Genomic DNA, 22,560 nt, shown 5'->3' with positions numbered 1-22,560 from the left:
TAACAGCAGGTCACTTTTCGTGCTTGGTATATATTGTTTAACCCTTTTCTTTTAAGTAAATTCTATTAACTGTACCAACAGGGTTTTTTTTTTTTTTGTCCCAGCATGAATTATCATTCAGACTATGAGATTTTCCTAAAATCAGAATTATATTACATATCACCCAGTGCTGCAGACTGTTGATCTTTGTGACATTTTTGCACAAGTTAACATTTGATTCTGTTTGAAATGGCCCTGCAGATAAATTCCAGATTAAATGTCAATGAGTAGTACAACTTCTCCGTTTAATGTCAAGTATTTTGTTCGGTTGTTGCTTCACTGCCTCAGTCACTGATTCAACTATCAATCTGTCATCATGTCAAAGAGTGTTTGAAGACACTGTTTCAGAGAGGAGCAAATGTTTGTTCAAATATGTGAAAAAAGATAACTTTGATGGGATTTATTCACCTTTTTAACATTTTACAGTAGGTGACCATACAATAAAAGATTTTTTTTTTCTTGAACATTGTGTCATTCTCATGTATTTTGTGGACTTCTTCCATTGAAAATCTTCAATCCAAATGAGAAATTAACACGTAACAACATAAATAACGGATAAATTCCATTTCCTTTTCTTACTGGGAGACCTGAACAGAACTGAGCGACCAGTATGAGAAACACAGATCCAGCTTTCTGTTCCAAAATGAATCTGTTGATATAAGGAGGTCGACAAAAGGGCTAAAAAAAAAAAAAAACACAGTTTATTCAAACATCATAAGTATTTGTAGCAACTTAATCATCGTTCGGACAAGAGGAAGAGTCCTGCACATTGGAGACAGTCCAAGTATTATTAATATTAATATCCTCGTACAGATTTACTTGTCATAGCAGCATTGGCAACTATTTGTTGCCATCTTCAGGCCCGGGTTCACCACTGAAGGATTTAATGAAGTTGGAAATCCTTGTGGTGTATGGGACAAAGTCTTTCTTGTAGATGATGGTGGTCACGGAGTGAGGAGTCTTGTAGACCTGCTTGTACGGATTCTCTGGCTCTTCCTCCTCTTCTTTTCTCACTGAGTTAAAGGGGAAAAATAAAGACAGATTCAAATAAGTTCAGGGGATAAGAAACAGGTTTAAAGCTCCAAAAGTCTGGATTTTAGTGAGACTGCTTGAACAAAGACAAAGTTGTAGTGAAAAGAGACACAAAGAGGAGGGCTTCTGCAGCCGCCGTCTGACTTGGACACACATGATGCCAGACTTTAACGCTGCCCATCTTAAAGAAACATTAGAGAAGACTGTGAACCTTAAAACTATGTTTTGAAGTACACTGACCTTTATTATGTACAGTCGTAGGCTTTAAACTGCCCTTAAACCACCCTAAACTGCCCCAGGAGCCCGGATACAGCAGTTCACAACTTTAGTTTCCAGCCCCACATCAGAATCGTTTTGCATTATTGTCACGTGACATTTTTTGTGGGCTTTTACGCCATGTGCCCTCTATAACAGGACAATTCTGTTACTTTCAACAATTTGGAGAACAAGTACACCGAATTAGCTATAAATAGGGCCTCTTTAGTTTGAACGATCAGGTGTAATAAAGACTATCAGTGAATTACAGTTATACTGAAAAAAATCTTAAAATCCAATGAATTCTCAGGCAGGTTCTGAATTTTTCCCATTCCTGGCTCATCAGTCTTTTCCACATTTTCTCGTATTTTTTCAGGACATCTTCTCACAACGAGGCCCACTGATGGCAATCAGTCAATGCTAGCACTTTACGTATAATTCGGCGTACTTCAGTTCCCAACATGCTAACAAAAATGAGCATTTATTCACTTAAATATTCAACTTCCTGTCTCGAATGAAAGTTGCCATTTTCCCAAAACACTTTTCAGGTGCAGATGACACATTTTAACCTATTTTTCTCGAAATGAATTTTCGTCATTACCAAAGTACACGTGACAGAAACTTTAGTGTGTGTGTGTGTGTGTGTGTGTGTGTGTGTGTGTGTGTACAGTTCATGTCTCACCTCCTATGCCCTCATAACGACCCGTGTATTTATAATACCCGAAGGAGCAGATCATGGTCCAGATCCCAACAGCGTACAATGCGGACACGCTCTTGTTCCACTTCATGAAATCTTTGATACCCATGTTGCCTCCAATAAACCGGTAGGTGTAACATTAATCTAAATTAATTTGGTGTATTCAGCCAGAAGTCTCAGTGAGCCGCCATTTTTTCCCAGGTTTTTCTTCTTCTTGTTTTTTTTTTTTACAGAAGCGTGCATTCTCAGAGTCGCAGTGCTGCCACCCTGTGGAGGTAGTTGGTTCCTACACGGTCCGTTTAGTCAACTCTTTACCCCTGTTTTATTCCGGGTTTTTTTCAAATCAGAACATGCTCCACAGTTCTCTGTAGCTCCTGATAATGTTCACCAAATCTGGTTGGATAAATATCTGTAACCCTGGGGTGTCATTTCTTAGGATACTAAGCTCCATGCTTAACCTCACAATGATTGTATCCTCCTTTCTATTTTCTTCCTGCATCAACTTTTCTTTTCATTAAATGTAAATCATGTCCTGATATTTTGTGTTTTCCTTTTAACTGCCTCCTTTGTTAATCTATTATTTCATTGTCATCTGCATAAAGCAAGCCCGATTCACAAAGACCCCACCCAACAACCTACAGGGCCCAAAGAATCTATTAATGTCCCAGAGGCAGACACTATAGGACCTATAGCAGGCATTAACAAAAGATCATTTGGGCCTTTGAAGCTATGTGGAAAAGCAGAGAAGAGGAGGGGCGTCAACTGTGGGATTTCACCTGCTTTATGTTTGTAATTTGAAACTGTTTTTCAGTTAAATAGTTAAATAAATCAGAGACTGATGGTAAAACACTGTGTTTTATGTACTTGGCTGACCAAACTCCTCACGTATATTTCCTTCTCCCAACACTTAGAGATGTTCTGACATTGAGGGACACCAAGTGATGGAGAGTTCCAGCTGTTATTTTGTCCCATTCTTCCTGCAAACACGTCTCCAGGTGTGCAGCAGCACGGGGTGGTGGTTGTTTCAGAGTTTGGGGACAGGTCAGGACTGCAGGCAGGCCAGTCCAGCACCCGTACCCTCCTCTTCCTCAGCCATGCCTTTGGAATGTGTGCAGAATGTGCTTTTACATGCTCTGCTTGAACAATACACGGACGTCCCTGGAACAGATGTGTTCTTGAAGGCAGCATATGTTGCTGTAAAATCTCAGTGAGCTTTTCTGCATTAATGCTGCCATCACAGAAGTGGAAATGAGCTTTTCTCATTCGGGCCCTGATCCAACCCCATACCATCCCAGAGCCTGGCTGCAGGGACTGGTTGCTGACAGCAGTCTGGATGCTCCTTTTGCTCTTTGCTCCATTTCTTCCAACAAAGATCTGGAACACTGATCGCTCTGACCACAGCACACGTTTCCACCGTGTGACGCTCCATCCCAGACGCCTCCGAGCCCAGAGAAGTGGAATCTTTGCTCCTCCGCCTTTCACAGATTCTGTTTCTGAAAGAAAATTCATGATTACAATCACCTGTTTGAAATGACTTAACAACAACTTAAATAAAGATGATGAGACAAAACTTAATTGCACTCATGCTGCAGTACAACACCCCCGCCACCATAAAAACTGTGATAACTGTGATTCATAATCAGTAGAAATACTGTCCAGAGCAACCCTGATGCTCACTGTTTATTTTTTACTAAGATATAAACCATAACCAGGAACATCCTTTAATGACAGCACTTAAAATGATTTCTCAGATATTTCTATGACCTGGGGCAGATGACAAACTACTGGAATATGAAGAGGAAGATTTATAGCTCTGCTCATGAGTCACCCACATTATTCTGTAGTCTGCAGGTGTTGTGGGGCACCTGCTGCTGCTGAGGATGATTCATGCAGTTTTAGATATCACAACGTGAAACATACTGCTCATAAAACGTTGAAATAATCTTTTTGCTACAAGATAAAGCATAAAGCTTCTTTATGCGCAATAAAAAAAAAGCTCGTTGCTGGAGCCTATCCCATCTAAAATAGGGTAGAGTCCACCCTGCAGGTTGGCAGCCCTTCACAGAGCCTGTTTATTAAACTATCGTCTTATATAACCATCCTCCTGGTGCCTGAAGAATGTGGGTCCAAAGCAATACTTGCCAGTACATACCTGACTAATAGCATTTAGCTGCTGGGTGTTTAAGTGCCAATCATTCATATTCCCCTGAAATAAAAAAGAATCTCACGCAAACTAAGGGTGGAAATCTAAGCTTGAGGACCCATGAATACTTCATGCCAGCTCTGTTGCACTGTAACAGCTTCAGGCACAAACTGAGCTGTGGATCATCGCTTGACGGTTCAAGAAGGTCTCGTGTCATTATTTGATCGCTGTTAAATCAACAAACAGTGTTTATAGGACACGTGCACGTTTCAGGCACGTTCGAGCAATCGATGCAAAGGTGGTGAAAAAGTTTGTCTTCAGTCCTACATTCAGTTTTCTGTTTCAACTTGTTTTTAGATCCTGTTTTTGGTGTTTTGATCAGACGAAACATTCTTCAGCACTACAACAACATGCTGTTTATCTGTAAGATTTCCAGGTTTTAACGCATTTATGCAACATTTCAGGGCAAAGTAATGAACTCTTGTTGCGCTGCATCTACACAGCAGCTAAAACAACTGGATCATTTTCAGATTAAAGACTTAGAACGAAGATATTACTCCGAATTTTAAATGAAAAACCAGCGGTTCCCAACATTGTGTCCTTAGTTCATTCCCTGATTAAGTTTTAACAAGTCAAAATAAAAATTTCACATCCATCTAAGATGATTATGACCAGCTGTCCCAGATGCTGCGCACGTGAGGCTTCCCAAAGAATTCTTGAACACTGTTAGCAAATGCACAGGAAATGGCAGCTTCTGTTCAAACTACAATGCTTAAAGGGACAGAACAGGATGTAAAAATCTGTGTGCACCATTCACTCTTTTAATTGGGCTGTATCCACCCTCATGAACTGCAGCTGAACATGTAGAGAAATCATCGATGTACAAATAATGGGATAATTTTACCCAAGAAAACCAGTCAAATATATGAAAAGCTACTTTTATGGTAGTTTTTTATTTTGTTCGTCTGTGATGGGCTGGCCCAATGTATGAATATATAAAAACACATCTGTTAGAGCCACAGTGGACCAATCGATGTGGCTCATCATTGAGCTGCATTACAAACGTGGTTCATGTTCATATTCTACTTGTAAATTCTCAAGTTCTGCTTCTTTGGCACAAAAAGGGACAAAAAAGCTGGTTTAAATGCCTGAGGAATATCATTTGCTCAACAGAAATGAGCTGCGAACATGAGGAACACCTGACAGCTAGCGTTAGCATGCTCGGTCAGATCCTGGTTCCAGGCCACAATGAACCATGTTCTATTTGTACGAATATCGTGTACAGCACAACTTTTGGTGCATGATATGAAGAGTTTGTAGTGCAACAACATCTTCTGTGTACTAGTTTTGTTGCACCACGTGCTGGAACAGGACCCCCATCTCATAAGGATGTTCTCTCTGTTTTTACAACCATTGTGGTGGGGTTCCATTTTGTAAGAGAGGCACAAAGAACAAAGGAGAAGAAGGATGGATCCCACTGGGAGTGATTTCATTTCCCCGCTGAATGCAAGATCTACTTATCAACCAGCTGGTATGGTGCCAACATCTGATCCCCCGTAATATCTGACTCCAGGTTTTTGGGCTCATTTATGAAAGTAAACATATTGTAATACTGTGTTGATTTTATGGAGTCATGTGTGGAGGATAAAAAAGATGTGTTTAAAGACTGAAACTTGGGTGGTTTTTGCAGTGGACATATCATTTAACTTTTGAGAATTAGAAATAATCCTACAGTCTGGGTGCAGGAACATTATCCTGAAGTTAGAATTCAGGGTCAGAAAACGAGAAAACAATATGGTGTCCAAACAAGCCGACGCATCGTGTCAGCTTCACATTTTCTCTAAACTACATGCAGTTATGGTTTCAATGCTCATGAAGCCGCCTCCTGACTTGGCTGGGACTTTCATAAATCCAGAAACAGCACCACAAAATGATCGACTCACTCCACGATGAAGTAAATGATGAGCGAATCGAACACAGCTGCCTGGTGCGCCTGCGTGCTCACGCTTGGGGAGAAGTGAGCCCTCAACATCTCAAAGACTCCTTCATGATGCCATCAGACCAACTTAGCTGCTTCCATTGAGCTTCACTTTTGTAAAGCTGTTGTCATTCCTGATTCTGCCGGTGGAATCATAAACATTTTGTTGTGAAGAATGCGTTTCTCCGCCTCACTGAGTATGAATACCAAACAAAACTGTTGTGAGTCTGTGGAGCCAAGCCCAATGTGCAGTCACACCTCGCTGCAACTTCAACAGCCAAAGCATGTAAACTCACGTGTATGTGTTTAGTTTTTCTCCTTCTAAAGATGCTTTAAACTACTCCAGCTGCTTGTCTCACAGATTTCAGCATTTTGAAGGCTTTTGAGATTCATGATCAAATCTAATTAATTTGACTCAAAGCTAATCAGTTGCATCCAGTTTTTAATCTTCAAAACCTCAAACAAGCATTTAACTGCAGCGACAAACAGAAGCAATTTGTACCACAGTGGTGCCAAACAACGTTCTTTTACCATCTTCACACTGCATTCACCGACTGAGCCCCGGGCTATTTTTCCTGCACTGCCTGTCACGGGCTGCAGTAACAGCCCCCTCCACTGTGTTGGAACTTGTTGAGTAAAGCCATGAGTCAGACAAAGATAATACATAAAAAAAAAACTCCAGGTACATGCAAATCCCAGGTGCTGCACATCGTATTCCTGGAACACCTGGAGTTCATCTCTTCATTCAGCTGGGGGAGATGAGATAGAGGGGTGATTTTTCCACAAATGGTCTAAAAGGTAAAGTACAAGTCATTTTGTTTTTGTCAAAGTTTTCTTCCTAAGCTGCTAAAAAGCGCGTGTCAGGTTTGATGCATGTTTGAACAGTTCATATATGTAGAAGTAAAAGACTAAAACAACAGTTACAGGGATGATTGCTTCTCTTTAAAAACGACTTAGCTGGCAGGACTAAACAGTGAGGAAAGTTAGATTAACTGTAGCTGTGGGGTGTTTATAATCTGTAAGATTTATCTGGAATTATTGTGGTAGATATGATCAAATTATTTGGTGACACGCTGTGAAGGCTGAAGCGTTTTTAAATTCACTGAAAGTACAAAAACAGTCAAGGTGAGTTAAAACCCAAATGAAACGGCACGACTGCAAAGTGTACAAAAAACAGACAAAAGTTGATCAAATTTTAATTTGAGGGGTTACTTAAAGTGTCTAATCTGCTCTTATCTGTGTCTTATCTCAAATGGCAGACAGATGCATTCATTAAAATGCAATTTAAAGAATATTTCTGGATGCAAAACTCAAATAAATACACAGAATACACAACGTTGTACAAAAAGCTGATTTAAATGTCTGTACAAGAAATCAAATGTGGAATATTATCTGAAGATAAATACGAGGTGGGCATGAATATACCCGACTAGGTGCCCTGTGCTGAGGGCCGCACTCTTTTCCATCATTTTCCACCAAATCTCAAGCAGATTTTGGCTTCCTGTGGAAATTATCTCAAAAGTTTAACATTTTATCCTCTGGAGTGCTCAACTCTGACTGTCAGAGCTTTGAAAAGGTCTTTAAATCAGGTAACCAAACCCATATAATGTGCTTTATGGTGGGAAAGTTAGTTAGATCCTTTCCTTAAGTAAAAGCAACCGTGCTTCTGCTCAAGTAAAACCAGAACAGCATCAAAATACACTTATGGCACCTGAAGTAAAAGTAGTCCAATGTGACTGAATTATAAATACTAAATCATCAATATGTAAATGTGCACTTTGAAGCTGGAGCTACTTTACTGTACGTACTGTTAAATATATAATGATAAAACACAATTTATAAGACGATTCATGAATAAAAACTAACAAAATCGACTAAAACTGTCATCATTTATTCACTTTTATTTCATCAGGAAATCACCGTGATAGCAGCCTAACATGTTAAAAAACATTTAAGACAACGTAAAGAAACTTCTGGAAGAATCAGAACCATCAAAACATCTATTAAACGTCACGTTTTCTATCATCTTGAAATTCTTTAACATACATTCAGAAGTGAAGCTGAAGCTGACTGTAGTTTCAATTCAGGTATTTTAGTTCAAAATACTGTATTTGCCTCCTGAACATGGGGGGGCAGAAGGTAAATACTTCATGTTGTACCTCAGTTGTTTCTGATATCTCTGTTGAATGATGTTATATTCATTGTTTCAAAATCAGATTTCTTTTAAATGCTCGTCTACTGGAATTCTGGAAAGATACTGAACAGTACGCCAGTAAAAGCAGCTCATATCTCAGCATCCAGTAGGTTTATCTAATCTTCTGTCCACAATCCATTGTTTAACAATCCCAAACACAGTTTATATGCTAGATTTGAGATGTTGGTTATAGTTTATCCAGGATTCAATTCTGAGCTAAATCAGTACAGACTGCTCAACCCGATAGCTTCAGACACCAGATTTGGAGAGTGACCAAACAAACTGTATATTATGGGCAGAAATTATGGTTCCAACTTAAAAACTATACTGATATATGTAAAATTTTCTCACTGTTTTACATGTTCTGCTTGACTTATAGCAGTTTAGTGTCTCACAAGCTCCTGGATGCTGGATATTGATGGTCTGTGGTTTGTTAAAAAGTCTCTCGTGGGTGTTGCTAAATAAATGTTAACCTTTGTAAGTCACCGACTCTTGAATTGTAGGAGCTGGGAGAAAAAAAAGCTGCTGCTTCCAGCTTTAGCTTTCAGCAGCTGCAGACAAGCTTCAACAGCTTCCAGCAGTCACGGCACAATTTCAATGAAACTCAGACACTTTACTGGTTATAACAGACAAAATGAAGCTGCTGCAAGTGTGCAAGAGATGATTTGATTTAAAAAGGACTAACGTGCAAGTTCGGTAACTTACATGCAATCGACACTTTGGATGGATTTTAAGATTATAATACGAGTATTAATGAACAATCAGCCCCAACAGACTGTATCCTCGTCTGTTTTCTGTCTTTTTCTTCAGTGTTAAAGTCAGTTTTGACAAAAAAAACAACAACAACTATATGTGATCACATGAAGCCACTCTGTGTGAGTGTGAGAACTTAAGACTCAACCCCTCAGTGGAAGTACGATAAACGACATGTGTCTGATTTTTATTCCTGGATACATGAAAAAGATTTTCCATTTACAACAAATTCCCTGGCATTTCCCCTCATTGTAGCTTTAAAATGATAATATTTTCATTGTGACAGTCCATACACGCCACTGCCTTAAGAAATGATGTATCTTCAGTTCAACTGTATCACTCCTGGGGAGATATTTGATATTTTTCTCTTGACATGAGTGAAACCTCAGACCTGTTCCAGCTGAGTTTTTGTGGAGATTTTCCTTTATGCTGAAGGTCGTCTTTGTTCAAAGCAAAGCCGCATTTATCAGTTTAACAAAGAGCTCTGCCCCTTCTGAAGAGCTTCAGGGGAAAACTTTAAATCAGTGGCATGTTGGATTGTATGGAACGTTTTTTACAGGAGAGAAATATGACTGTAGCCTCAGGATATGAAAACGCTCAATTTAACGAAAAGCTTCCCTCTTTACTCCCCTTTCAAGTTAGTGTTTTATAAATAATAAGCTCGTGCATGCTTTGATTTCACAGCTGCTGTTGGATGGACAACCTAACAACAGTCAAGGCGGTCAGTTCAGGTGGAGGCGCTGCAGGAAGCAGTCGGGGTAAGATGGGAGGTTTTCTTTAAATGTTTTCAGAAGTGTGTATTAAACAGAAGGCCTGTTGGTTATTCTGAGGTCTCTCTTTGCATGAGTTGTGATAAAAACCCTTAAAAGGAAACATGTTAGAGAACTGTTTAAGAACAACATACACAGGAGATGACATACTGGAATTCAACTGCTGATTGTTTCTTTACAGTCGTCACAAAATCAGTAAAGTCTTCCCGTCTGTCTTCTGAAAGTAAGTTGTTTTAACTCCTCACACATATTTATATTTATATGTATGTAGCCTATATATATATACTGGTGATTATTTTGTTGTAGGGTTACACACAGGCTTGATTTAATGTTGCATTAATCAATTTTGTTTTTGGCATCAGAATTATGGAATACCATTTAAATGAAGGTAAATAAAAAGTACATTAAAGAGAATTAACATTAGAAAATTTAGCAAATGTTTTGCTCTTTGGCTCCCCCTACAGTTGTGGGTTGTAACACCACTGTCATAAAATCAAATGAGCCCTGCACATGTACAGCCACACACATGAATTTGTTGTCGTATTGAAAAAGCCACAAAAGTATCAGGCGACCGTAAGGCAAAGCGATGTGGTGCTGGGCAGGAAATCAAAGTCGAACAGTTTTAGGCCCGGCAACAAAAATCAATGTAGGCTACTTTAAGTCAAAGGCAAATAGTTTTAAGGTTCAAAAACTTCTATAGTGATGCTGTAATGAATAGATATACATTTGAAATGATTAATCAAACTATAAAAGAAATTCTGAAACCAATATTATATAGATGAGTTGATAGAGCTCAATGGATGAGCAACTTTTATGAGTCGTAGCGGTTCATTCTGGATTGTCACATTTATTTCTCAGCTCTTTTTTTAGCTCCTTGAACAGTTTGTTTTAAATAGCATTGTATGAAGGATTTGTGAGTAGTCTGTGTTTTACTGAACCTGCAGCAGATAGCAGTCAGTGTGCTTTCAGTTTGTTGAATCAGAAACAAATCCTGACAGGTGCCCCAAGCTAACGCTATTCAAATAGCTGATCATGAAAAGAGCTGATTTTTTGTCATTTAAAACAATAAAAAAATTTAAAATTCAGGAGCAATTTGAGCAAGAGCTAAATTGTGTATTTCAAAACTATGTCACACGTATCACACACGAGTTTTATGTTATTCCCACTACATTTCAGAGTGTTTAGCAACACTGTGTGCCCAGCCCATGTAGGCTAGTTTTGTTTCTTTTTCACTTTAAGTGGGGGTTATGGTGTGCGTTGGTGAATTTAATTCTGGGTCTCTGAGCCAGAGGTGAAAGTTATGGAATAGGCACTTACATTCATTCATATACATATCTATTTCAATATTTGTTTCATAATGATTCACATTGCACAACATAACTAAGCAAAGTTGCTAATTGTTTACACATACATCCAATCCAGTCTTTATTTAGCCGTGGTTACGTTTTTAATCAACAATCACCTAATTTTATGGTCACTTGGTGACCGTAAAAGCAAGTTGTTGAAACAACATTGTCCTTTTTTTTTTCGTATAAAGTTTTTGAAAGATTCACACAACCATTGGCTACGTAGCAACATTAGCATACTTTTAGCTGATGCTAGCTAAAGGCTAATTCCTCCACTCTTTTTACTTGCTGGTCGTTGATATGGTCTTTTTGTTGTTTAGATTGAGGCAGGTAGTGGGATTATCAAGAAATTTATCATAAAAAGTGAAAAAGTGCTGGATTGAATAATTATTATGCTAAAACTGCTCAGTGGTGAAATATTTATCTGTAGGCTGTTGATCACACCTTTCAGCACACGTGGAATTATTGATTAATGCAGCTTTAAAGAGGAAGAAAAGAAGACTTGACACTTGACAGTTTGTCATTTTTTATTAGACAATATAAAAATGATCACCCCAGGCAGCACCAGCAGGAAAAACTATGTGCCCTTCATAAATCATCAGATCTACAGTAAGAGTGGAGGGATTCACAGGCGTATAATAGAGCATGTTTAGACATGCAGTGGGAATGTTCCCTAATAACAAGAAAACCTGAAATGAGTGCTGACTTTATTGGTCAAATATTAACTTTTCTAGTTCAGTCTTGCTGTTTGAAAATGGATTTAGGCAATTTGATATTTTCCAGGTGAAGTATTTGATAAATAAGGGACTTATAACTTCTAGGGCTAAGACGTAAAACACAACGGAATGAATAAACTCTTGCTTCTTTACAATTTGTTTTTAGATGATTATTCTCTAAGTTCTGGTGGTTCAGGTGGAAGAGCTGCAGCAGGAGGATCGGGGGGTACAAGCAGCTCATTTCTCATCACATCCAGCAGCTCCCATCGCGGTGGATCCAGCACCAGCAAGGGCTCAGGGGGCCTCAGTATCACTACTGTAGGAGCTTCCTCAGCAGCATCTTCAGCTGGAGGGTGTGTGGAATCAGGGGCTGCTTGGGCCTCAGGGGCAGGAGAGGGGTATACAGACGCCCGAGGGGGATCCTCTAGCATGTCCTACAGTCTCGCGAGCGGTGGTAGAGAAGGAAACAGGGAAGGGGGTCTGGGTGCTGTGACCGTTTCCACAGTGACCAAGTCCAGCTACTCTTCAGGAGGATCTGGGGAAACCAGGAAAGGATTGTTGTCCTCGGTCACATACTCACCTCCTCCGAAGGAGAGGAAGAGCGTGACCACCATGGCAGCAGCTCTGTCAGAGGTTTTTGACGGTTAGTCACAATTCCCAGCTCCTTCTGGTTGCAGTATGTCAAAAGCACAAATAGCCATGTGATCTTTATTTACGCGTTTCAGAAAGCTCGAGCACAAGCTCCTCACCAGAGTACAACAGGAAGAAGTATGGTAAGCTTTGCCAGACTTCAAACACTTGGAAATGCACATGCATGTCAGCTGATGATTTTGGGGGCGGATGCTCTTTGTTTTCTTCCTCAGGAAGTTCAAGTGCAACATCAAGTTCTGCCACAAGAGGGAGAACTCAGAGCAGAGGTCACAGCACATAAACTACAAATATTAGAAAAGGGGATTGTTTGGTTGAATTAATCAAAATCTAATTGATTTAAAATGTAACCTTTTTGTGTTTGTAGAGAGTGAGATTAGAGCCAGGCTTCAGAGTGCTTCCCCTCCAGCAAGATGTGAGTATCGCTCATCATTGAGCTGTGTATCCACATAAAAACGGGTTTATACTTTGTCATGAAGCAGTGATGGTCTGTTTTGAAATGTAATCATGAAATACTGCACAGTTCGGGTCGTCCGTCTGATATCCAGTGTCACTTGTGCTGTGGTGCAGGGACGGAGCTGGACGACGTGAAGCGCCTGCTGAGGGGGAACCGCTCCACCAGCACCAGTCCCCCCACATCCCCCAACAACACGCTGCCCATCCCCAAGAAGGCCAGTGTGGAAACAAGGACCATGTCTGAGGGCTCCACAGGTTCACCCACTCAGCTATCACCTGTGTTCAGAAGATGGACATTCACCCATGCTGAGGCTTCCATCATTCACTTATCTGTCAACTCTTTTTCTGCCTTCTGTTTTAGACCAGTATGGCAGCGTTTGGTCTGGGGACATGAGCGGTGGCTACGGTTACAACACAAACCCCAACAACTTCTCCGCTACGTCCACCCTCTACACGGCAGGTTAGTCACGTGCAAAACTCAAACATCCACAGGAAGAGACTATTTCAGAATGCTTTGACAGGAGGGAAATATATATTCTCTCCAAAGAGCGTTTGCTGAGATGAAGAAAATCAAAACGAGACCCAAAGAGTTTGGTGAATGTGGTGAAGAAACATGAACAAAATCCTAATTTTTCTGAGCACATGGGTAAAGAAAATTAAAAAGAAAACAATGTGTAGATCTACATTTTCTTTTATTTGGTAATGATGATTGCAAAGGACCCAAAAAGTTTATCACGTTAAAAAAGAAGAAAAAAGTAACAAAATTCAAAGCTTTTGTTGCCTTTCCAAAGAAAACTAAACCAGATTCAATCAGTTTTTCTTTTTTTTTGGACAATCTACAGGATTCCTTTACTTTAATATGTTTAATGTGATTTTGTCTGTCGTGTTATAAAATAAAATCTTGCCAAAAAAAAAAAGACAAACAAAAGATTAGAAAAGAATAAAGTTTGTTTACTTTGGTGAAAACAGAAAAACAAACAAAGATTTATTTTCTCTGGAACCGACAGATCAAGCAGGTTTGGTCTGGCAAATTAACGAAGACTCTGAGGTTATGTTTTCTAAAGTAAATCAAACTGAACCACATGCTGAGGGTTTACTTTTGGATAGAAAACTAATCACAATCTTTATCGTTGACATTCTCATGTTTACCGTGATTGATCGCGACTTTACGCACACATTCGCAGCCTTTGCTGCTGATAAAGAAAACCGTGTGAAAGTGTTTTAGCAGAGAAGACTTAGATGGATAAGTTGAGCTGCTCTGTTCTGTGTTGTGCAGGAGTTCAGAACAACCTGAGTCTCAGCTCTCCCTCTGCGAGCGCTGGACTAGCTGCCAGCAGCTCCGGTGAGCCTCCGCCTGTCGCACCACAGCCCGCATCGACCTCACATCCTCAGCTCGACTCTGTCGCTGGATGATCATGTTGTTTTCTCTGCCTCAGTTCCAGTGTACGGCATGCAGAACAACCTGGTCCCTTCGAGTCCCACAGTCCTCTCCCCCACCGGAGCTAACCCACAGATAGGTAAACCAGTGAGAGAAATAAAAGCCATAAAAGAAATTGAGTTGTTGATATTCAAGTTAGCAAAATGCTGCAAAATGCACAGAAAAATAGTGTTTTGAGAGATGTGATTTTGTTTGTTCTCAGTTTATGGCGTGCAGAAAAATGTCTCTGGAATGAGCACGATGACAGGTGAGCTGCCCGGCGTGTCCTCTGCTTCATCTGAAACATCTGAACCCTTCTTTGTTCGACAGCACATGCAATACACAGTAGACCCATCACACGCAGAATATAGTTCGAAATGACAACAGTGTTGCATGCTTTGTAATGATCTTCAACGCATTTAAGTCCTTGATGTCGTCTTGTTTGGATGTCACAGCGAGACCCACCAGTCCCGCCAATCACGAGGCCTCAGGAAAGGACTTTAATTTTGTGCTGATAGAGAAGGAGAACGCGCCGATAAAGAAGGAGACGGAGCGGCTCATCATGGCCAAAGACACCGGGAAGCAGTTCATGTCTGCTGCACCTGCCAGTAACTCTGGTACTGCTGAATACTACCACTCTTATATGCACCGAAAAGACCCATTCCCAGTTTCCTAACATCCCCCGTCCCTGACATTCAGCTCCACACCTCCATTTTGCAGCGGTAAGGAGCCCCTTTTCTTTCACCTCGTTGGAAGGGCGAGATGTTCATGTCTCCCTCCAAATAAAGAGGCGCCTTATCTCTGCAAAACAGCAGGGGAATAGGAAAACAGATGTTTTCACACAGATTTTAAGTCCTTTTAGACTGATTATTAATCACAGTCACCGGTTCAATATACACCCTGAATATACAGCGAGGTCCACAGTACTCTTCTGAAGTTACCCATACGTTATGACTATTTTTACAGTGAGATTGAACCTTGACTTGATATAAATTTGTGTGGCATTTAGCCACTGTGCTGTATACTGTGCTACTAAGAGTACAAATCTGTCTCCAGTGACAATAGGGACCCTGTACAGTGGGAATGACACAGATGCATTCTTTTGCAAATCAAATACTAAAACAGGAAAATTCTCTTTTATAGAGGCATCTGCTCATTTTGTATTGATGGCAGCAACTTGTTTTAATGCAACATGAGGACACGGTTAAGCACTGAGTTGGAAACTGAGGAGTTTGGGGCTTTCTGTCTTGTATTTTCATTCATAATGCTCCAAATGAAATAATAGAGCTTTGATTGGTGTGCAGGTAAACACCTGCCATGTGCAAAAATCCCCCATGATTCTACGAAGGATGGTCAGTGTCACAGTTTGAGGGGGAGGAGCCAGATTTAGCCTCCCAATCAGCAGGCAGACAAAGAACTAAAGAGTCTGTTAATAAAGTTTACAAAAACAAGGCAAAGGCAGGGAGTCCAACAAGGGAAAATCCAAAAGTTGTGAGAATTAAATGCGGGGCAGAACACGTGAGGAGCTGAGGAAAAAACATCCAGGTGGACTGAAAAGTTAACGAGGGGAATAAATCCTGTGGGAAGTAATGGTAAATGAAGAAGAAACCTGGTGTAAAACAAGGCAGAGAGCAAAGTCAACAGGGGTCTAAATAAGCTCAGGTTGAGCTGCATAACCTGAGCAAAATAAACAAAACAAGGAACAAAAATAAAACAGAAATCAAGGAATTTAGAAAAAAAATACAGAAAAGCTCCCAATAAAAACTCTGATTTGTCAGATCAAAGGACAGTTTTCTCTAACTGGATCAGTATTCAGTTTCTGTATTAAAGCTCAGCTTTGAGCCGTAATATCGTTAAGCCAACTATGATTGATGTTAACATGCTGTCATTGTTTTGTGTTGTAGGTACTTACTCTGAGGACTCCCTGAAGAGAGAGAAACTGAAGCTGTTAGCCAGCACAGTGGAGGAAGGAACTGATGCCAAATGTAAGCCGATGCCTGCTTCAGTGCCAGTGTTTTACAATCTGATTTGGCATGTCGTCATTTTATGGCATTCTTTCATTTTCTTATAGTTTCGACCCTGAAAGCTGGCACAAAAGATAAAGCCACCTATGCAGGTAAGGTTTGTAGTCCTGTTTCACTTTTTCCCTTTGAGGATAATCTGATGTGGAAGTTGATCGTCCCTTTGATGAACTCAGAAATCCGTAAAGAGGAGTCGAGCTTTGGTTTCTGCTCCTGCTGCAGCTGGTGGAAGTGGCTGCTGGGCCTGCTGCTGAGCCTGCTGCTCATCCTCGGCCTCCTCTGTGGGCTCATCGCTTTGGGTAGGAGGAGTTTGTTTCTTTGAGCATCAGTGATGGGGTCATCAGTGAAGGTGATATCAACCTTTCTTCTCACAGGGGAGGAGGTGAAAAAACTCAAGAACCGCGTGGAGGCCCTGGAAGCCATCACAGGCACTGTGTCGGCCAGGTCCATGCGACCATCCTCCCCCTTGGGCGTCAACATCGTCGACCCACTGGACTCGACGTACATCATGAAGAGTTCCACCGCCACCCGCTCCGATAACACCATCAGCCTGGGGGCCGCAGAGGCAGGAGGAGGAGCGGAAAGCGGGCCGGGACAGGACAGCGCCGCCCTGCAGAGAGCCGTTCAGCAGCTGGTCAGAGACGAGCTCCGCTCCAGTAATGTGAGAGGTATGGAGATGAAGGAAGATATCAGATATCAGAGATGGGACGAGCGTTTAAGAGCATTTCACATTTTTGTTTTCTAGAAACTCTGGCTTACTCTCTTAAAGGTGAAAGAGGAGAACCAGGACCTAAAGGTAGGCTTCCCCTGACTAGGCAGTAATTTGGAGACTTAGCCATTTTTAAGGTGGATCGTTAACCTGATTGTCTGTGCAGGTGATTCAGGGGCGCTTGGACAAAAAGGTGAGGAATTACAGCTTTGTTTCTTCTGAATAAATGTTGACCAGCTCCTAAAATGTGATCTTTTTCAGGGGACGGCGGCTTCCCCGGCATGCCAGGTAAGACTTAGAGCAAATATGTTGTAGTTTTCTACTTCTCAGAGAGGAAACAAACCCACTCTTCTCACCCTGTTCACGAAGGTCCTCCTGGACAGATGGGGCACTCAGGACTGGATGGACCAAGAGGACCAAAAGGAAGTGCAGGTATTGTTACGCTGAAACACTTTCTTTGTAAAAACATAAAGAAAACAGAAACCAAAGAGACGAGTATCTCCTGCTTTCTGTCCAGGTGAACCGGGTCCAGAGGGACCACCGGGTCAGAGGGGCCGGGACGGACAGATGGGCCCTCGAGGGGAAGCTGGATCACCTGGTTTAGGAGAGAAAGGAGATAAAGGTTGAACATTTACACGTTTAAATCAAACAAGGTGATAACGTGGATAGTTTAATTGATTTTGATATTGTTTGGACAGGATCTCAAGGTGAGTCTGGACGTCCCGGTCCTGCCGGTCCTCCTGGACCCGTGGGTCCAAAAGGTGAGATTCAGGGTCTTGGCAGAAATACAGACGAGCTGAGTTTAAATGAAAGAACCACACCAACTGTCTGATTCTTCTTCTATGGTTCAGGTGCTGTGGGAGAGCACGGCGCTCCAGGAAATCCTGGTAAAAACTCGGCCCGAATGAACACTTTATCTCAGTCAGTTAGTGCTGATTAACAGGCCTTCTGTGTTCAATCACTGTTTGCAGGTGCTCCTGGTCCAAAAGGTTTCCAGGGTGACGCTGGAGCTCCAGGAGCCAAAGGTAGAAGGACGCTGTGTGTTGTTCAAAGTACCAAACCAACTGGAGACAGTTTGGCCTCAAGCTCTTTGCTGATCTCTGATTAATAAGTCAACAAGTAATTGATCAGTGTCAACCAACCAATGCAGGTGAGCGCGGAACAGCTGGCGGGCCGGGAACTAAAGGAGATCATGGAGAGAGAGGACCACGGGGACCAGCAGGTGTGTCCTAATCCCTTTCATCAGATCAGAATTTTGTCAATTTCAGACAAATTTACATTGAATTAAATGAAACAGATTTTTGTTAACCAGGCGTTCGCCAGCCAGAGGTCGGATTTTCTTTACAGATTTAAAAAAAACAAACATGTTTTTGTTTTTGTTGAAGGTGAACAAGGACAACCCGGAGCACAAGGCACTGCCGGAGCAAAGGGATCCAAAGGAACTGCAGGTGGGTAAAGGACTGGAAGTTGCTGTTAGAGGAGCACTAAGGGATATTCGACTCAGCTGTGATGTGCTGTTGACTTGTAGGTGAAGCAGGTTCGATGGGACTTCCTGGTATGAGAGGACCACCTGGACTTCCTGGAGATGTTGGCCCCCCAGGTACAAACGCACTCATTTCTGCTCCAGTCTGTTTATCTGACATTATCCGAGGAGCTTTGGGCACATTTATATTACTTTTATTTATTTAATTTTCCTAATCTACATGAATAATTTGATTTTTCTCCAGGTTCTCCTGGGCTTCAAGGACCCCCAGGTAAAGAAAAATACACCAGAGTTAAACTAAATACAGGTTCGATTTGTATGTTTTTTTACACATTTATCTGTTTTCTGATGAATTGCTTTAGGTATTGCAGGAAACCCGGGACAACCTGGTGGTAAAGGTAAGGCTCCCCAGTTTTAAATTCAAATTATTTATCACAAATTTAACTTCACTGGAAGTTAGAAACAAAACAATGAAAATTAAAGAACGATTCATCACTCACTTATCGGTCAAATAACTTCTTTTTCTTATCAGAGTGAAGGGTAAATTGATCATTTCACATCAGCGACTGCTTTAATTTGTGTTCTGCTGTTTTTATTTAAAGGATCAGTTGGGTAAATTTTCGGTGCGTCCGTTGGATTATTCTTCCTGTCAGACTTTTACAGACTGAGCGTCATCTTGAAAAGCTGTATTTACGTATATTTCCACGCATTCATAAAGCCAGCTGTACATGCCACCTGTTTGGTCCCACATCATCACACTCCCACCACCATGCTTCACTGTAAGGGGCGTGCACTCACCGTGGCAGCCCTGCCAGGTTTGTGCTGGAGTGTTTATCAGGTTTTCAGCTTCTTTACTCTGATTTCAAACGATAAACCCAAGTCAAACCCTGGCGCTCTGATTCGGGTTACTTTGGTTCGATCGACGACTTCCTTTTTTCACGTGTCGACGCTGGAGGCGAGGAAGGAGGACCCAGGTGCAGACGCTGCCCGAGAGATCGAGAGCCAGGAGGAAAAAAATTAAACAAAACTATTTAAATTTGAATTGACTAGACTATAATAAAAATAGACACAAGGAACCAGGAAGAGCACGAGAGGGAGTAACGGTGAGGATCTGGCAAAGAGTGAAGGAAACTGGGAGTTTAAATACAGAGGAGGGTGCAGCTGAGCATAAGTGAACACAGGTGAAGGGAGTGGAGCTGATCGTGACCTGATCTTTGTCTTTCAGGTGAACCAGGATCACCTGGTAAAATCTTCGGCCCGAGTAAGAACAGCCACACTTTTCATGTTAACTTCATGTAGGAGACCAAAGCGTCTTATAAAGGGAGACTCGCTTCTGTGTCTCCTCCTCTTTTTTATAGTTGGTTCTGATTCTGTGGCCATCCCCGGACCTCCAGGCCCAGCTGGGCCTCCAGGTCCTGCTGGACTTCCTGGTCTATCTGGTCCCATCGGTCCCGCCGGTATCCCTGGACAACCAGGTAAATTCAGTCTGTCCGTGCAGGTGGGGCACCAAAGATGTGTGAAAAACTTGGTAACGGCGCCTTTTTTCTTTTTAATGAAATCATTTAGGTCCAAAAGGAGCACAAGGCGAAAAGGGAGAAAATGGGGAGAAGGGGGAGCGAGGTCCACGTCAAGAGCCAGGTACCAGCATCATGTTGGAACTATCACCTTATTATACCTGTTTAATGAAAAAGACAATATTCAAACTTTATGTTTTCCCTCAAAAAAAGTGGCAGGACCTCCTGGCCCATCGGGACCTCCAGGGCCCCCTGGAGCACGTGGTCCTCAAGGTTCTCCCGGTATGTAAAAGCCGTCCGTTTGATACCAGGAGCATCACAGAAACTCAAAGCAAACGAATGACGTATTCACTGCATTTTAGGTGAGGGTGAAGAGGGCCCCCCAGGCAGCAGAGGGCCCCCTGGAGAGCCAGGTAAGCAAAAGAAACGTCGGGTTAAAAACTCAGATTTTTTTTTTTTGTAGAAAAGTGATCTATAACCACATTGTGTCCTCGCAGGTGTTGGTGTACCTGGACCTCCTGGAGAGAAAGGAGAACCTGGCAACTTTCTGGCCACATCAGGTTTCAGTTTAACTTTACATTGAAGGCACAAATCACACTCAGCCCCCACTCTCTTTGCATCGAATCATAACATTTTTTTGTTCCTTGTTGTGGCTCAGAAACCTTCTTTGCTGGACCACCAGGACCTCCGGGACCCCCAGGTGCACAGGGTCCAGCAGGTAGGTTCAACACCTCACGTGCACGTGACCCGTTAATAAACTCACGTGTCAGATCGCTGATTCAGAACGTCTCACATTCTCAAAAATGAAAAGAAATGTTCTCTTTTTAGGCGATAAAGGATCACAAGGGGACCAAGGTGAGAAAATGACTTGGAAGTTTAGAAACTTCAGGTTTTGTCAAACAGTCTGTACAGGTGACAGGTGACAACGCTGTTTTTCAGGTGAACCGGGACAACCAGGTCTTCCAGGAAGTCCAGGAGAAAAAGGTGTTGGTTAGTAAACAAGTTGGATTTATTCGAGGATAAACCACAAACCCTCAAGTTCTAATTTTAAATCACTGGTTTCCATGTCAGGTTTCCCGGGTCCGCGTGGACCTGAGGGTCCACAGGGTCCACAGGGACCTCAGGGTAAGTACTTTGTTATTTAATCTTTTCTTAAAATAAATGAAAACCCTACTCTCCCCATGTTTTCTGAGCAAAGTTGACTCCTAATCTTCCCTTTTTTACATTTTCTTGCAGGTGATGATGGAATTCCTGGAATCCCAGGAGGAGGCACTGGTAAAACCATCTTTAATATCAGATATAAGATAGATACATGACTATAACACAGTTTCTTAATGAAAAGTTAAAAAAGCGAAATGAAAGCTGCCATAACTTGAGCCTTTACAAGCTGTTACAAGAGGTAATTTATCCCCAAATTAACATGAAAACAATCCTAAAAGGGAACTTGTGTTTTAATGCTGGGGTGCTCAGAACTGCAGGTTTGAAGCTAGAAATAAGTGGGTTTACCAGCCTCAATCTCTGCTTCAGGCTGGTAGTTTGAGGCGACTGCAGACTGTTTCTAAGAGGTGAATAGAGCCACTCAGTGAGTCTACATGATGAGATTAATTCGATTATAGCTACAGTTGGGTTATGCTCCTTATTTGAACAAGGGTAATTATCCTTGGATATGTGGCGGTGAATGAATGGAATCAGAGGCACAAAGCATGTCATACCCCGGTATGATAGGTGGCGCTGTACCCATTTCAACTATTGCTAATAGAGCCACTTCCTGTTGACCTCTTCACCACCAACAACAACAACAAACTCAGGCATTCGAGAAAGATGGAGGACGAAGAGCAAGATGAAGCTACGTCCCTCTACATTTAGTTTGTGATGAGCTGCTTGTTGCACAAACGCGATGCACAACGGCGCATTCTCCATCGCGTTGTTTGTTTCTTTCCGACGACAACAACAGTAATATCGTCTCCTTTGACTTCTGGTTCACGACCCCAGGAAAAAATCTCGAGCAGAGTGCAAAGTCCAATTCACCACGTGCTTCACCGTCTACAAGCAGGTTTAGTTTGACTTTCAACCGAGTTATCTCGGGGTCTTAATCCGACTGCGAGTAATCTGATTCAATTTCTTGTCCAATTAAGGTGTATACATGCATTTAATAACTCAATCTTTTTATAATTTAGCCAATTATCCGATCCTTTCAGTGCCATGTAACCCCACTGAGTGAGTGTGGCGTCAACCATTCAAATGTCACCATCATTGGTCTTTATGATGCCAGACGTGACCAAAAATGTGGTCTATATGGACAAAATAAATCATCTTTGAAGCTTAATATCAGAATCAGAAACAAGTTTATTGCCAAGTAGGTTTGCACTTACAAGGAACTTGACTTGGT

The 22,560-nt window shown here is 41.6% G+C and overlaps 2 protein-coding genes across 4 annotated transcripts in view; one reads left to right on the top strand and one right to left on the bottom strand.

Moving 5' to 3' along the window:
• Window positions 1–424: 424 nt before the first annotated feature.
• On the bottom strand, window positions 425–2,246 carry LOC142379325 (small integral membrane protein 26-like). Its single transcript, XM_075464464.1, has 2 exons — window positions 2,009–2,246; window positions 425–1,052 (listed from the first exon to the last, which is right to left on the bottom strand). The coding sequence occupies exons 1-2, from the start codon at window positions 2,130–2,132 to the stop codon at window positions 880–882; spliced, it is 297 nt and encodes a 98-aa protein (XP_075320579.1). The 5' UTR covers window positions 2,133–2,246; the 3' UTR covers window positions 425–879.
• Window positions 2,247–6,797: 4,551 nt separating this feature from the next.
• Window positions 6,798–22,560, top strand: part of LOC142378630 (uncharacterized) — a 21,633-nt gene continuing 5,870 nt past the window's right edge. The window contains exons 1-41 of one of the 3 annotated variants that reach the window (XM_075463356.1): window positions 6,798–6,942; window positions 9,776–9,849; window positions 10,043–10,084; window positions 12,090–12,566; window positions 12,649–12,696; window positions 12,787–12,840; window positions 12,939–12,986; window positions 13,142–13,282; window positions 13,389–13,487; window positions 14,304–14,369; window positions 14,464–14,544; window positions 14,668–14,712; window positions 14,900–15,061; window positions 16,349–16,429; window positions 16,516–16,560; window positions 16,642–16,764; window positions 16,840–17,133; window positions 17,211–17,261; window positions 17,341–17,367; window positions 17,436–17,462; window positions 17,544–17,606; window positions 17,692–17,796; window positions 17,873–17,935; window positions 18,026–18,061; window positions 18,146–18,199; window positions 18,325–18,396; window positions 18,560–18,622; window positions 18,703–18,774; window positions 18,902–18,928; window positions 19,020–19,055; window positions 19,883–19,918; window positions 20,016–20,132; window positions 20,224–20,295; window positions 20,385–20,453; window positions 20,534–20,584; window positions 20,669–20,731; window positions 20,830–20,889; window positions 21,000–21,026; window positions 21,111–21,155; window positions 21,243–21,296; window positions 21,408–21,446. In XM_075463356.1, the coding sequence (XP_075319471.1) occupies window positions 9,786–9,849; window positions 10,043–10,084; window positions 12,090–12,566; window positions 12,649–12,696; window positions 12,787–12,840; window positions 12,939–12,986; window positions 13,142–13,282; window positions 13,389–13,487; window positions 14,304–14,369; window positions 14,464–14,544; window positions 14,668–14,712; window positions 14,900–15,061; window positions 16,349–16,429; window positions 16,516–16,560; window positions 16,642–16,764; window positions 16,840–17,133; window positions 17,211–17,261; window positions 17,341–17,367; window positions 17,436–17,462; window positions 17,544–17,606; window positions 17,692–17,796; window positions 17,873–17,935; window positions 18,026–18,061; window positions 18,146–18,199; window positions 18,325–18,396; window positions 18,560–18,622; window positions 18,703–18,774; window positions 18,902–18,928; window positions 19,020–19,055; window positions 19,883–19,918; window positions 20,016–20,132; window positions 20,224–20,295; window positions 20,385–20,453; window positions 20,534–20,584; window positions 20,669–20,731; window positions 20,830–20,889; window positions 21,000–21,026; window positions 21,111–21,155; window positions 21,243–21,296; window positions 21,408–21,446 (3,199 nt within the window). In that variant the 5' untranslated portion in view covers window positions 6,798–6,942; window positions 9,776–9,785. Of the gene's footprint in view, window positions 6,943–9,775; window positions 9,850–10,042; window positions 10,085–12,089; window positions 12,567–12,648; window positions 12,697–12,786; window positions 12,841–12,938; window positions 12,987–13,141; window positions 13,283–13,388; window positions 13,488–14,303; window positions 14,370–14,463; window positions 14,545–14,667; window positions 14,713–14,899; window positions 15,062–16,348; window positions 16,430–16,515; window positions 16,561–16,641; window positions 16,765–16,839; window positions 17,134–17,210; window positions 17,262–17,340; window positions 17,368–17,435; window positions 17,463–17,543; window positions 17,607–17,691; window positions 17,797–17,872; window positions 17,936–18,025; window positions 18,062–18,145; window positions 18,200–18,324; window positions 18,397–18,559; window positions 18,623–18,702; window positions 18,775–18,901; window positions 18,929–19,019; window positions 19,056–19,882; window positions 19,919–20,015; window positions 20,133–20,223; window positions 20,296–20,384; window positions 20,454–20,533; window positions 20,585–20,668; window positions 20,732–20,829; window positions 20,890–20,999; window positions 21,027–21,110; window positions 21,162–21,242; window positions 21,297–21,407; window positions 21,447–22,560 lie in introns of all 3 variants that reach the window. The other 2 variants (XM_075463354.1, XM_075463357.1) reach the window with 2 other exon arrangements.

The sequence above is a fragment of the Odontesthes bonariensis genome, chromosome 4 (genome assembly GCF_027942865.1).
Source record: "Odontesthes bonariensis isolate fOdoBon6 chromosome 4, fOdoBon6.hap1, whole genome shotgun sequence".
NCBI classification, from domain to species: Eukaryota; Metazoa; Chordata; class Actinopteri; order Atheriniformes; family Atherinopsidae; genus Odontesthes; species Odontesthes bonariensis.
This window is presented reverse-complemented; position numbering and strand designations above follow the sequence as displayed.

Bases quoted from the DNA above. Each gene is read 5' to 3' on its own strand.
- LOC142379325 (XM_075464464.1), bottom strand. From the start codon at position 2,132: ATGGGTATCAAAGATTTCATGAAGTGGAACAAGAGCGTGTCCGCATTG. The intron at 1,053-2,008 runs GTGAGACATGAA...CCTTTAACTCAG, and splicing joins TCGTTATGAGGGCATAGGAG to TGAGAAAAGAAGAGGAGGAA.